At 40.1% G+C, this 12,024-nt stretch overlaps 1 protein-coding gene across 4 annotated transcripts; it reads right to left on the reverse strand.

The window, feature by feature from the left end:
- Nucleotides 1-1,819: 1,819 nt before the first annotated feature.
- Nucleotides 1,820-8,917, reverse strand: LOC125240806. 4 transcript variants are annotated; one of them, XM_048148919.1, is made up of 10 exons: nt 8,841-8,917; nt 7,760-7,827; nt 7,003-7,099; nt 6,255-6,356; nt 5,418-5,614; nt 4,446-4,622; nt 4,129-4,155; nt 3,413-3,567; nt 2,363-2,512; nt 1,820-1,947 (listed from the first exon to the last, which is right to left on the reverse strand). In XM_048148919.1, exons 1-9 carry the CDS (start codon nt 8,869-8,871, stop codon nt 2,371-2,373), a joined length of 996 nt encoding a protein of 331 aa, XP_048004876.1. In that variant the 5' UTR covers nt 8,872-8,917; the 3' UTR covers nt 1,820-1,947; nt 2,363-2,370. The 4 variants fall into 4 exon arrangements, with proteins under 4 accessions (XP_048004876.1, XP_048004877.1, XP_048004875.1 ...); XM_048148920.1 differs by having other exon boundaries at nt 1,837-2,094; XM_048148918.1 differs by lacking the exon at nt 1,820-1,947 and having other exon boundaries at nt 2,265-2,512.
- Nucleotides 8,918-12,024: the final 3,107 nt, after the last annotated feature.

A 12,024-nucleotide genomic window follows, 5' to 3' on the forward strand; every position in this document is an offset into this window, starting at 1 on the left:
GCTTGTATGGACCAGCCGCTGCTGGTACATAGTTCATAAACTACATCACTAGGGCTAGCACATGATGGCATGATAGGCGAGACAGTATCTCGCCCGCGATATTAAATGCCCGTCTTTTTATCTGCTAATTAGAGTGGGAAAAACAACTGCCTGTATTGTGTTTATCTCGAAGGTGAGATATACTGTCGCGCCCATTTTGTGTTTGTATCATATCCTACTAACCGAAAGCTCCTCGGGATAAGTTTGGATAAGATCGTTGGGATATAACCGAAAATATCCATCCCCGTCTTATCAGCAAAGAGCAAGTGTGAAAAGTCACAACTAAAATCAGCTCTAGAGACGGTATTATCCCATAGTCGATCTTATCCACAAAATTGTTGCGCATATATGTCCTTGTAGGCTGTGAATTTGCCACAAAGTTTTATATTATTGTAATCTTGTGGCCTAAATTAGTTGTGTTAATGTGACATTGCATAAATATCTGTTATAATTATACACTACATATATTACTAGCATGTTATTAATGTCATTGCGATCCCAAAAGTCTTAAAATAAACCTATTTTGTTTACGGACATGCTTTGTGTTTAATTGTTGAAGAACAATCGTATTATGAATGGGCTCACACCCCAAAACACTTATTTACCCTAATGCCAGCTCCGAAAGTCCAAGCAAACAACGACAAACAGCAACCACTAAATAACTAACAGGAGCTGTAATATGTTTGCCTATTTTGTTTACGGTTAGCTAAGTAATCGAAGTCGGTGTCGGTTTTTTGCACATATCAAGGTGGTGTTCGACAAACCGTTTGCCGTTTTTGTGTTCCAAACACCTTGTGGAGTCAGCATAATAATAGGCTAGTTTGCTACTAGTCAAATCAACTTCTTTTTAAGAACTGTCAAAATTGTCAAAATTTGCTAATATGGAATTACTATGAAATACTGAGGACTGAGGAGTGACGTCACGGTCAATTCATTTACTTTATATCTTTTTCTTTGACTTATGAAATATAAATTATGTTTAAACATAACTACTGTCCATATATTTCTTCTAATTTTGTGGTGCTTTATTTCGTGCACTGCATAAAATATTTTATTTTAAGTATAGGAAACTAGCCTATAAGTAATAGTGTGTTCAATCAACACAGTTGTACCTAGTTCTTACAGAAATGCTGAAATCGTCCGATTTTACTGAACCCGATGCGAACCGCAATGAAGATCGCGGTAATGTGACTGCGTAATACATGGAACTAGCTCGACTAGCCTTTGAAGTGGAGACTGTTTCAACAATGATTGTTGTTTATTGCGTGATCATACATTTGCCACTAAACTCAAAGAACAGTGTAAACAAGCCCTGTGTGAAAGCCTGCCACACTAAGCCGGATTTACGAGTATCTACCTATTACCTTTTCTGCCAATATTGATTAGAATCTGTGGAGTTTACTCCGTCCGTACCGAACCGACTGAACTAAATGCACCAGCGATTACCGATGGCGTCTAATAAAAACGACATATTTTCATGAGATTTTGATCTACGGTTTGCAGACCTGGGGGGCTACCATGAAGTGCTAAAGCCGTTCAGTTTAGGTTGAGAGAGAGGGACGGAGCTATGGAACTGCTATAGCTTCGTCCCTTTCTCTCAACCTAAACTGAACGGCTTTAGCACTTCATGGTAACCCCCCTGCTAATATTTATGTAACGTAAAGAGAAAAAAAAAAATAAAAACTCTGTGCAGAGTTAGCTTTGACACTTCTATTGATAAATGAATATTTTTTTTCGTGACAAGCGCATACGAAAGTTTACAAGAAAAGCTACGGAGACACTCAAAAACTTGATAATATAAAAAAGCATTCATTTATTTAATTCAGTCTTCGTCCTCTAGACATATTCTGTGAGCTTAGAATAAGTTCCTTGCGATTGTATATTTTACGCGCAGGATTATCCGTTTATCTGTAACGAACTAGGTACTTACCTATTACTTCGTAATGGTGATGAGTAGGTACCGATCATTTCTAATATATTTAAAATTGTGCCCCATACTTGCAATGTAAACTGGATTTTTTTAATTTCAACTCAGAACCATGAGCTCTTTCGTTCTTAATATGAAAATAATAAGATTAATTAGCTCCCTAGAATCGCATTAAATAATTTTTGCTTATTTTGTATAGAGGGTTGTACTACTTGTACTGAAAACCTACACGGTTCTCCGTAGAAAAACATAGATTTTATTCTTTTTTTTAGAAACTTTAAACGCAAACGCTTTATGGAAACGGAAAAAGCCCGTAATTCTGAGTACAAAAATATAAACGTACAAAGAACAAAAACTGTACAACTTAAAACTTTTCTTAACACTCTGCATATTTACTTTCGTGCCTAATAGTCGTTTTCACTGGATGAGGAGAAGTCTGTGATGAAACCGTCGTACATGCTCTTGATTACTGCCGCCTCGTCATTCATGAGTAACCGGTTCTGCTTCACCAGCGCCCAGTTTATCACCACCTCGGGCTCGAACAACCTGAAATTCGAATCCTAATTTAGAATACTACTATGGCTCCCCTTTATCGCACTAGTGCGTTAAGTAGTATTGGCTATTTCGAAACTTTACTCTAGGGGAACCGGGTCACAAATTAAAAAAAAATGGTTACGGAATTTGAGTACGTTGTGACGACCTTACTCGTACCATGTGAGTTGAATTTTATGATCGAATACAATATTTTTTAAGAAAAATAAAACCGCCGCTTTTGGAGTTCTGGTGAAAGGTACTTGCGAATGTTGTTATGATCAGAAGTTCCACTGCACCAAACTCATCTTCTGTATGTTTTTTTATCATTGATCTGAACCACCTTCCTTAAGATTTGGGGCGGCGGTTAACAAAAGAAGCACCGTTAAAACATCCTGATGGAGAAAAATGTCCTCAAAATGCTAACTCCAATGTTAGACAGGCGCTAAGACAACTACAAAACATAATTTCAGTCACGGACGAACACACTCGAAAAACTTGGTATTTCTGACGTTGCTGATCAGGTGCGCGAGGACGCTGTATCCAGTGTAGTTGGTCCACTTAGCGTCAGGTGCCATTAATTCAGCATACCTATCACACGGCTCGAATTTCAGAAGCCAGGGCTCCAACAAAGTATTCGTGGAAATCGCTGTTAGAGTTAGGCATTAAGAACGCTATGAAACGTCTTTTTACTCACGGATTAACACATTCGAAGAGCTTGGTATTCCTGACGTTGTTGCTGATCAGGTGCGCGACGACACTGTAACCTGTGCAGTTGGCCTACTAATCGTCAGGCGTCATCAGCATACCTATCACACGGTTTAAAGTTCAGAAGCTAGGGCTCCAACAAAGTATTCGTGGAAATCGGTGTTAGAGTTAGGCATTAAGAGCGCTATGAAACGTCTTTTCACTCACGGATTAACACATTCGAAGAATCTGGTATTCCTGACGTTGCTGATCAGGTGCGCGAGGACGCTGTAACCTGTGCAGTTGGTCCACTGAGCGTCGGGTGCCATCAGCATGCCTATCACCCGCCCAGAGCCGCAGATCACTGGCGCCCCGAACATGGCCTGTTCAGACAATTTAAGCACTAATTAGTGTCAAGGGCGTATAAGGGCTCCACTCCACACACGCCAAAGGTCGGAAACATCATTTTTGGACCACACCATGGCAAGAACATACAAATTGATTGTAGTATATATTTTATACGGTACCCGAATGGGTAAGGTGTTAGGAGAGATGATGTGGGGAAAAGGGCCGGAAAGTAAAGGCCACCTTCAGACAAACAGGAGGTACTTAGGTAGATTCTGTCCGTGACCACGAACGTATTGTGACGTTCGAAACGTCGGGTCAAATATAAACGCAAGTTTTACCCTATTAAGGGTCGGTTGCACCAAACCGTCTGTCACCGTTAAAGCATTTGTGAAATTTTATCGTATGGGAAGTTCCACGGAAGTTCCATACACTTCTGCTGCGTGACGACGATGTGTCTGTCAAATGTGGTCGATGCAACTGGCCCTAAGTCTCCTTTAGTTCTTAAAAATAGTAATTATGAGTGGAAGTCGTTAAATTTTAGTTTCATTCAATAAACAGTACGAGTATTTACAGAGAGCTAAATAATAGCTACTCACGTGACAGGGCTGGGCAGTGTAGTCCGTCTGTAATATTAATAATTAAATTAGTATCGAAGAAGGCTTTTTTTGGGATCTTTCAACAGAATCATTAGCTCAAGAATCGCTTAATTCTGATGTTAAAATATACATAAAATATTTGATGGATATTGGTTTCCTATTTTCCATTCAGTAACACATAAAAATATAAAAATATTTAATACTAAAAAGTCCTAACGGCACGGACATTTTTGACACCTTTTTGCAATACTCGGATTGATAAATGAAATGGTAATGGTATGTTGAGATCAATATTAATTTTAGTAACGCCCACTCACGTCTCTGAAACACAATACATCATCCTTCAAGAACTCTTTAGTGTTTCCAAGATCGTCGGTCGCCTTTTCGTATTTTAGCACCAGCGTGTCGCAATACACCTCCTTGTTCACATAGTTCAATTGCTGCAGTCGCAAGTTTCTTTGCAAAATATATTTCGGCCCTGGATATATCTTATCCTGAAACACGTAAATAATACTAGATTACGACACAAGTGCGGAAAGAGGAATATCTAAACGAGTATTAGCGATTAAATTTGTTTGAATTCGACACGAGTTATTTGCCCTCTTCGCACGTATCATACCACGTTTTACCACAGTATAATAAAGAGTAGGTTCTATCGTATCGTACTGGAGACACATAGATACAGTACAGTAGGTTTACAGTATACATATATAGGTACCAGTGGCGGCTGGTGAAAATTTCTGTTAGGCAACACTGAGCAAAAAGAAACCTACTTCAAAATTAGGTACTTTACTGGTAATACATTTTAGGCAAGCCGGTGGGAATCGGCTTGTATGGACCAGCCGCTGGTGATAGGTACATACGGCCCTTTGAAGTTTCTACATGACAAGAAAAATATTACAGAAAAAAATAACCTTATGTACTTTAATAGTTCAATAGTTCTTTATTTGCACCATACAGTACATTTTACAATAGGTACATGGACCGTGAAAGGGTATAGCAAAAATTGGTACTTAGTGACATAACCAACTATTATATCATAATCATAACTTGTCATAACGTACCAGGCTCGTACCGACGAATTCGGAAAACTTATGATAGGTACGTAAATCATTTGATATTAACCAGTCGCTTTTCCGATAGTGTGACAGCCGGTCTATTCCACCTAATAATCCTCCTAGGTTGGAAATGTTGTAAGGTTAGCAATCGCTAACGTAAAAACTCAGTGCCCGTAATCAAGTCGTCGGTTCTCATTAGACAACCCGCAGGAAGATTATGGTGGAGCATACCCCGGTGTAGAAGAAGTGCCAGCCCAGCATCAAGCACTCATCCTGCAGGTCCAGCTTGTCCTCCCCCTTGTAGTCAATAGCGATGGCCCGAGGAGGCTCCTCAGTTAGCACATCCGGGATCTTCCTGCGTAGGAGTAGCAGTGCCACCGATTTTTGCATGAAATATGCCCTCGTACCCATTTTTTCGAAACCCGGAACTGAAATGTTGTCATAAAGCATGACAGTTAAATTTAAACAAGAGTTTTGAATGATTCACGGTTATTTTCATTAGACTTATATTGACCGGGATATAGACCGGGATTCTGATTACCTAATCGCGAAGAAGGGCAGATCGCGCGCTGTCTACGCAACTTTGACATCTTCTGTTTTCCGTGCTCGATAACAATTAAAAAGGTAATCGCTATATCCCGGTCAATATGTATAAGTCTAATAATTAAATTCAAACAGTTTGTTATTTAACCAGTCCCTGTAGGTACTTACATATTAAATACATACTACTTATAGGTATAATTACAATATTTTAATCGGGTTACGCACGTTCTTTAATTAAGACGAAATAACGCTCGACATGTTTTGATTCCTTTTCGAGGATCTTTTTTGTGTGAACACTTTTTTGTGTTTTTGTTTAATGCGGTGGCTCAATTCTATTAACTTAAAACTCTCGCAACGCTCAAGTTTCTACTCGCTGCGCTAGGGGTTCAATATTATAATCTTTGCTCTGGTGTCAATACTTATCTATATATTGACACCAGAGCAATGATTATAATATTATAATGTGCCTATGCACGTGCTGTTAAACATCACCTTTGCCCCCTTGTAAAACAAGTAGGTACTTACGGTGCGGTGTTACAATTTTGGTGACTTGCACCCTGACTCCTCTCATGTCGTGCCGGTAGTGGGTCCCGACTATTACGTTGATCGGCCGCGTGTCGGGCGGACCTAGGACATTAACACACAACATACATACATAGGACATTACGATACAAGTGCGAAAAAGAAGTCGTGTCGATTTAAAACACTCCCTTCGGTCGTGTTTTAGTTTATCGCCACTCGTTACGAATTTCCTCTTCACACGTGTCGGTTTTCAGTACCGAAGTACAAATATGGCCATTAAAAGTTTCGACTGATGGGATTGTTTTAAATATTGTCACGAGTAACATCGACTTTCGACGCACCTGTGTCGTAATGTACCTACAGAATGTACTATTACTTTAACAGTCAAGTTCCCTATTCCAACCAAGCATCGAGAGTTCGAGACCACAGGGGACCCCAGGGCTGGCGCGTACCTCTGTCAACGCATCTCACTGGCGATACAAAGAGGAAACGCCGCCAGCGTCATGGGGCCCATGCCGCAGGCCGACCTATTGGAAGGGGTTTTCTCGTTATAACTGGGGTATTTTTGTAGGTAAGTTTTAGTTTGTTATTTAGTTTTATTTATAGGTTTAATTTTAGTTTTCATGTTATTGTTCGTACTAGTTTATATGATTTTGTGTTAAATAAATAAATTCTTAATGTATTTTGTTTACTTGTGATAACCAAGCATATTATATTGTGAAATTAATGATTATAATTATGTAACATTTACCATCGACGTTAACAACGCAGACACATGCAGTCAACACCGCCATGCGTGATACCAGGACCCCGACGCATATGGACCGCGGGCTGGCGTTGAAATATACCTGCAGGGCAAACACATGACAATACTACCCGTGCGAGTTTATCCGCGGGCGAGATACTCGTGATGGGACAATGTCCCGTTCAAGCGATTCCGACTCCGTTTGCCTCGCTTTGCTACGTAGCAATTATTAGTTTTGGCTTTTGGCACAACTTGAGCGCGCTCTTTTATTCAGCAGCACAGCTGACCCAGAAGGGTCAAAAGCATGACCTTACATTCATCAGCTCACTTGACCTTGTAGGGTCGGATGCAGCCCGACATTCAAGCGCGCTCTTAAATTCAGCAGTACGAAGCCTGACCTTCTGGCTTTATGCGCCTTACGCGATGCTCGGACAGGCTAACGCCTTTAGACACTTACTAAGTATTATTCTGTGTGTGTACGTGGACCTCAGCCTTCGACCTTTTCAAAGCGGTAGTTCACTTCACTCCACGTTTCGCGTCAACCATTGCGGCTGTGTCTCTGACGCAGCCTGTCTTAATTTTTTGCCTATCCATACTTCAAAAATGAATAACAAAGTTGCGTTTTGTCCACAAGAGTGTAAAGTACTTTTATACAAATTGTAACTATATTTTAATAAAATAGATCCACGTTCTATCCTCAGCCTATGAAAGATGACCTTTCCAAGCAAGAGAGATGAAAATTAATAAATAATGCGACACTCACCATGAACTGGACGGCGCCTGGTGGAGGTACAACCGGTTCCCTTCCGTAACATCCCGATATACTGAACCCTGTCAAAAATCTACTTTTAAATAACTATGTAAGATAATTTTTTTTTTTTCATAAACCGATTCTCCACACCATTTGGTAATGAGTATTTTTGTACTTTAAAAAGGAATGGACAAAATTGCATTTTATCCACAAGAGTGCAAAATAATGATGCCTAAAGTTGACCGATGGAATTGACGTTTTAAATGACGATTTTGAATTATAAATGATAAAATAAATATGTTTTCCCCTCACTAGCTCGGAAACACGTGTTTTGTCCTTTAATACCAGCGGGTAAAACAAAAAGCGGGTTTTTAAGACGTCATGGATAAAGTAATTTGACCTTGAATATAGTAATTTTTTCTGCTTTAAAATTGATAAAAGTGAGTGAATCTAGTGATGACGATGTTTTACCATATAGCACTACTGGAAGCAGTGATAAACGCGTTTTTTGCGTTGTACTTTCCTCGCTATAGTGAGGGGAAAAGTTTTGTGTTACACTCGGGTGCAAATGTATTTTACTTCTCGTGTGTTAAAAAACTCTCAAGTTCGGGATTCTATTCTCGAACCACTGGCTTCGCTCGTGGTTCAACTATAGAATCCTTTCACTTGCTCGTTTTTCAATTCCACACTCGGCGTTAAAATACAACTTTGCACCCTTGTATAACAAATAACTATTGATGTTTTACAGTTTCCTCGTGTTAGTGTGGTGAAAATTTTGTTTACCGTTACTTGCCATGCCCATGAAGTTCTCGTAACGCTCAAGATTCCATATTCTGAATCACTCGCTAAACTGGCGGTTCAATATTGGAATCTTTCCTTTGCGCGGGTAGGTATAAATATTGGTTTGTGCTTCACGTTTTATCGCACTTTTTGTGATACCTATGCTTTTGTTAAATTTCATTTTTTAAGACGTCATGAATAAAGTTTATTCTACTCTAAATACATTTGGTGTAAAATTAACATCGTACCGTTAATAAAATGTGTTAGTGGAGAACGGAAACTACCTACTTGCAATAAAAAATATTGAATTTACCCAACAAAAATAACAACAGAATCTCCTTCATTTTGTTCCAGTACCGGAGTGGAAGTGAATTAAAAATCAATTTAATTAATTATTCTGCAACGGTCTGAATGCAATTGTAAACATCGCTGATTGAATGAACACTTGCACAACATAGTTTTTAAATCAAATAATACAATGTTCTTTTCACTATTGTATACCTATTGGTAAATCTTAATTGTTTAAAAGTTGCTTTTATCCACAAGAGTGCAAAGTAATTTCATATAAATTTTAACTTCATGCACAAAGCTGACTGGTAGAATTTACGTTTAAATTGTCATTTTAAATCATAAATGTTTAAATAACAATAGTTATTTGTTTTACAAGGGGGCAAAGTTGTTGTTTAACCGCACGTGCCAATATTGATATCTGTGAGCGTCGCGAGGGTTTCAATCAAGGCACGAAGTTTAAACAAACTTTGCCACCGAATTTTTCAACACATCAACTCGAACAAAATACTGAAAGTAAATCAAATTCACCATTTATTCAATATTTATGATTCAAAATCATCATTTTATAGGTAAAATATACCAGTTAACATTTGTATGAAATTACTTTGCACTAATTGCACTTTTGTGGATAAAATGTAATTTTGCTATCTGTTTTCGAAAAGCAAAGAAAGCCTGTACCTCAGTTGGTGTCGTGATAAATGATTTTACTTAGTTTGATGTTTTACATTCGATATTTTCCTCGTGTTGGTTCGGTGAAACATTGTCTGTTTCACTCAGTGGCAAAATTTGTTTAATCTGCGAGGCTTGAAATCCTCGCAACGCTCAAGATTCCACATTATGAATCAGTATTGGAATGTTTCGCTTCCTCCGGTATCAATGTTGACACGTGCAGTTAAGTTAAGACAACAACTTTGCTCCCTTGTAGGTATGACAAATAAGTATACATACGCTCCTGTGGAAATGGAACTTTTTCATCCGTTATTGAAGTATCAAGCAAGAGATCTTTTACCAATTGGTATGCTGAATATAACTGAGAGCAGTTACAAATGTTAGAATGATTATCCCGCCTTATCTTATCTTATCTTAAATCTGCGGGGGCCCTTACGGATACACTTCGACCCATCGGGATCTTTTGTGCAATTACCCCCTACGATCCTAAGATCCTTCAGCTATTCAGGAGCTTCTCGACCATCTCCACGTATCGGATGATGAGGCTATGAGGGTAGCTCTCTGAAGTCATTCGGTGCCAGGTAGCCTGCTCCAAAGTTCTTCATTCTTTGTCTGGCGAGGGCGTGACATTCACACATTAAATGTCTGTCGGTCTCTTCCTCTTCGCCACACATGCGACAATCAGTGTTGTCGGCGTGTCCCATCTTGGCCAAAATTCCTTTGACCCCGTAATGGCCTGTGAACACCCCCGTTGTAATTTGGAGTTGTCTTTTGCCTAGCTTCCCTAGCTTTTTGCTCCATCCAGAGTCTACCCTCTGCATTAAGAGCTTTGAATGCTTCAGACCAACCAGGGCATCCCACTCTTTTTGGTGACTAGCCTTTGTTTGGTCTTTCATAGCCGTTCTAATGGTTCCTTGTGAAAGGCCCACATAAGGTTCCGGACCTATGAAGTTGTCTTCAGATCCGGCCTTGGCAAGTTCATCAGCGTTTTCATTGCCAATGAAGCCTTCGTGCCCCGGTATCCATACCAGTTGTACCTTGTTTTGCCTTCCAAGCTTGTTAAGAGTTTGGATGCCGTTTAATACCAGTCTAGAGGTAACTCTGGGCGATGTGAAGGCTTTGAGTGCCGCTTGACTGTCGCTGAGTATATAGATAGTCTTGCCTTGGATTTGTCTAACTATATTCTCATGTACACAGGCAATTATTGCATATGTCTCGGCTTGGAAGACCGTGGCATAATTGCCCATGCTGATACTACCACTGTAGTCATTTGCATAAATGCCTGCGCCCATACCAGATGCCATCTTGGACCCGTCTGTATACCAGATGATGGTGTTGTCATCAGAGGTGGGTGTCTCCAGACCCTCCTTCCATTCGGCTCTAGTATGGACTTTGGTTTTGAAGTTTTTGTGGAAGATGAATTTCGGTTGCATTTTGTCGCAGCCCATACTCATCAGCCTTCCCATAGAATTGTTGTATTCCATGCTTGTGTGTTTAGTCTTCGGCATGCTATCGCTCCAGAGGCCTGTTAAAGCCAGCCGGTGTAGCGATTTCAGTGCCTCAGACTGTATCACTAGATGTAGCGGCGGGAGATCCAATAGTACCTCCAATGCTGCTGTTGGCGTCGTTCTGAACGCACCCATTATAGCCATGCATGCTGTCCTTTGTACCTTCATGAGGACATCCTTGCATGTGCTCAGTAATGTCCTTGGCCACCAGGCCAGGCTTCCGTACAGGATTATAGGTCTCACCATCATGGTGTAAATTCACCTTAGTACCTTTGGGTTTAAACCCCATGTTTTGCCGTAAGCTGACCTGCACATTCCAAACACTCTAAGTGCCTTGGCTGTGGTCAGTTCGACGTGTCTTTTCCAGTTCAGTTCTTAGTCTATTATCCCGCCTAAACCAAACCTAACCTAATCTAATCTATTTATACATACATAGATTGCTTTAATGTCATCATCCTCATCCGCCTTGCAGTTATCCCGGCAGTTGCCGCGGCTCATGTGAGCCTGGGGTCCGCTTTGACAACTAATCCTAAGATTAGGCGTAGGCACTAGTTTTACAAAAGCGACTGCCATCTGACCTTCCAACCCGAAGGGTAACTAGGCCTTATTGGAATTAGTCCGGTTTTCTCACGATGTTTTCCTTCATCGAAAAGCGACTGGCAAATATCAAATGATATTTCGCACATACATACATACATACTTATCACGCCTGTATCCCATAAAGGGGTAGGCAGAGCACATGAAACTACTAAAGCTTCAGTGCCACTCTTGGCAAGTATTTCGCACATAAGTTTCGAAAAATTCATTGGTACGAGCCAGGGTTCCTCCGGATCGAGCTCTTTGAAAAGTTAACCGTTTCAGAATTAAGTATGACTAATGATCGGGCAAACATTACATTATGACTCAATCATTATGTCAAAGAAAGGGATCGAGATTCAAACGCCACGAAACGTCAACGACAATCACTTCTTTGCATGCCGGCAGATTCCAGGGTACCTACGTAGCCGAATGGCACAAACGCTCACGAAA

This window comes from Leguminivora glycinivorella, chromosome Z (genome assembly GCF_023078275.1).
Source record: "Leguminivora glycinivorella isolate SPB_JAAS2020 chromosome Z, LegGlyc_1.1, whole genome shotgun sequence".
In the NCBI taxonomy this organism is placed as follows: Eukaryota; Metazoa; Arthropoda; class Insecta; order Lepidoptera; family Tortricidae; genus Leguminivora; species Leguminivora glycinivorella.

Excerpts from the sequence above, each read along its gene's own strand:
- LOC125240806 (XM_048148919.1), bottom strand. The coding sequence starts at position 8,871 with ATGAAGGAGATTCTGTTGTTATTTTTGTTGG. Across the intron at positions 4,623-5,417 it reads GGCACTTCTTCTACACCGGG|GATAAGATATATCCAGGGCC; the intron begins GTATGCTCCACC and ends TACGTGTTTCAG. Across the intron at positions 3,568-4,128 it reads ACACTGCCCAGCCCTGTCAC|GCCATGTTCGGGGCGCCAGT; the intron begins GTGAGTAGCTAT and ends TTGTCTGAACAG.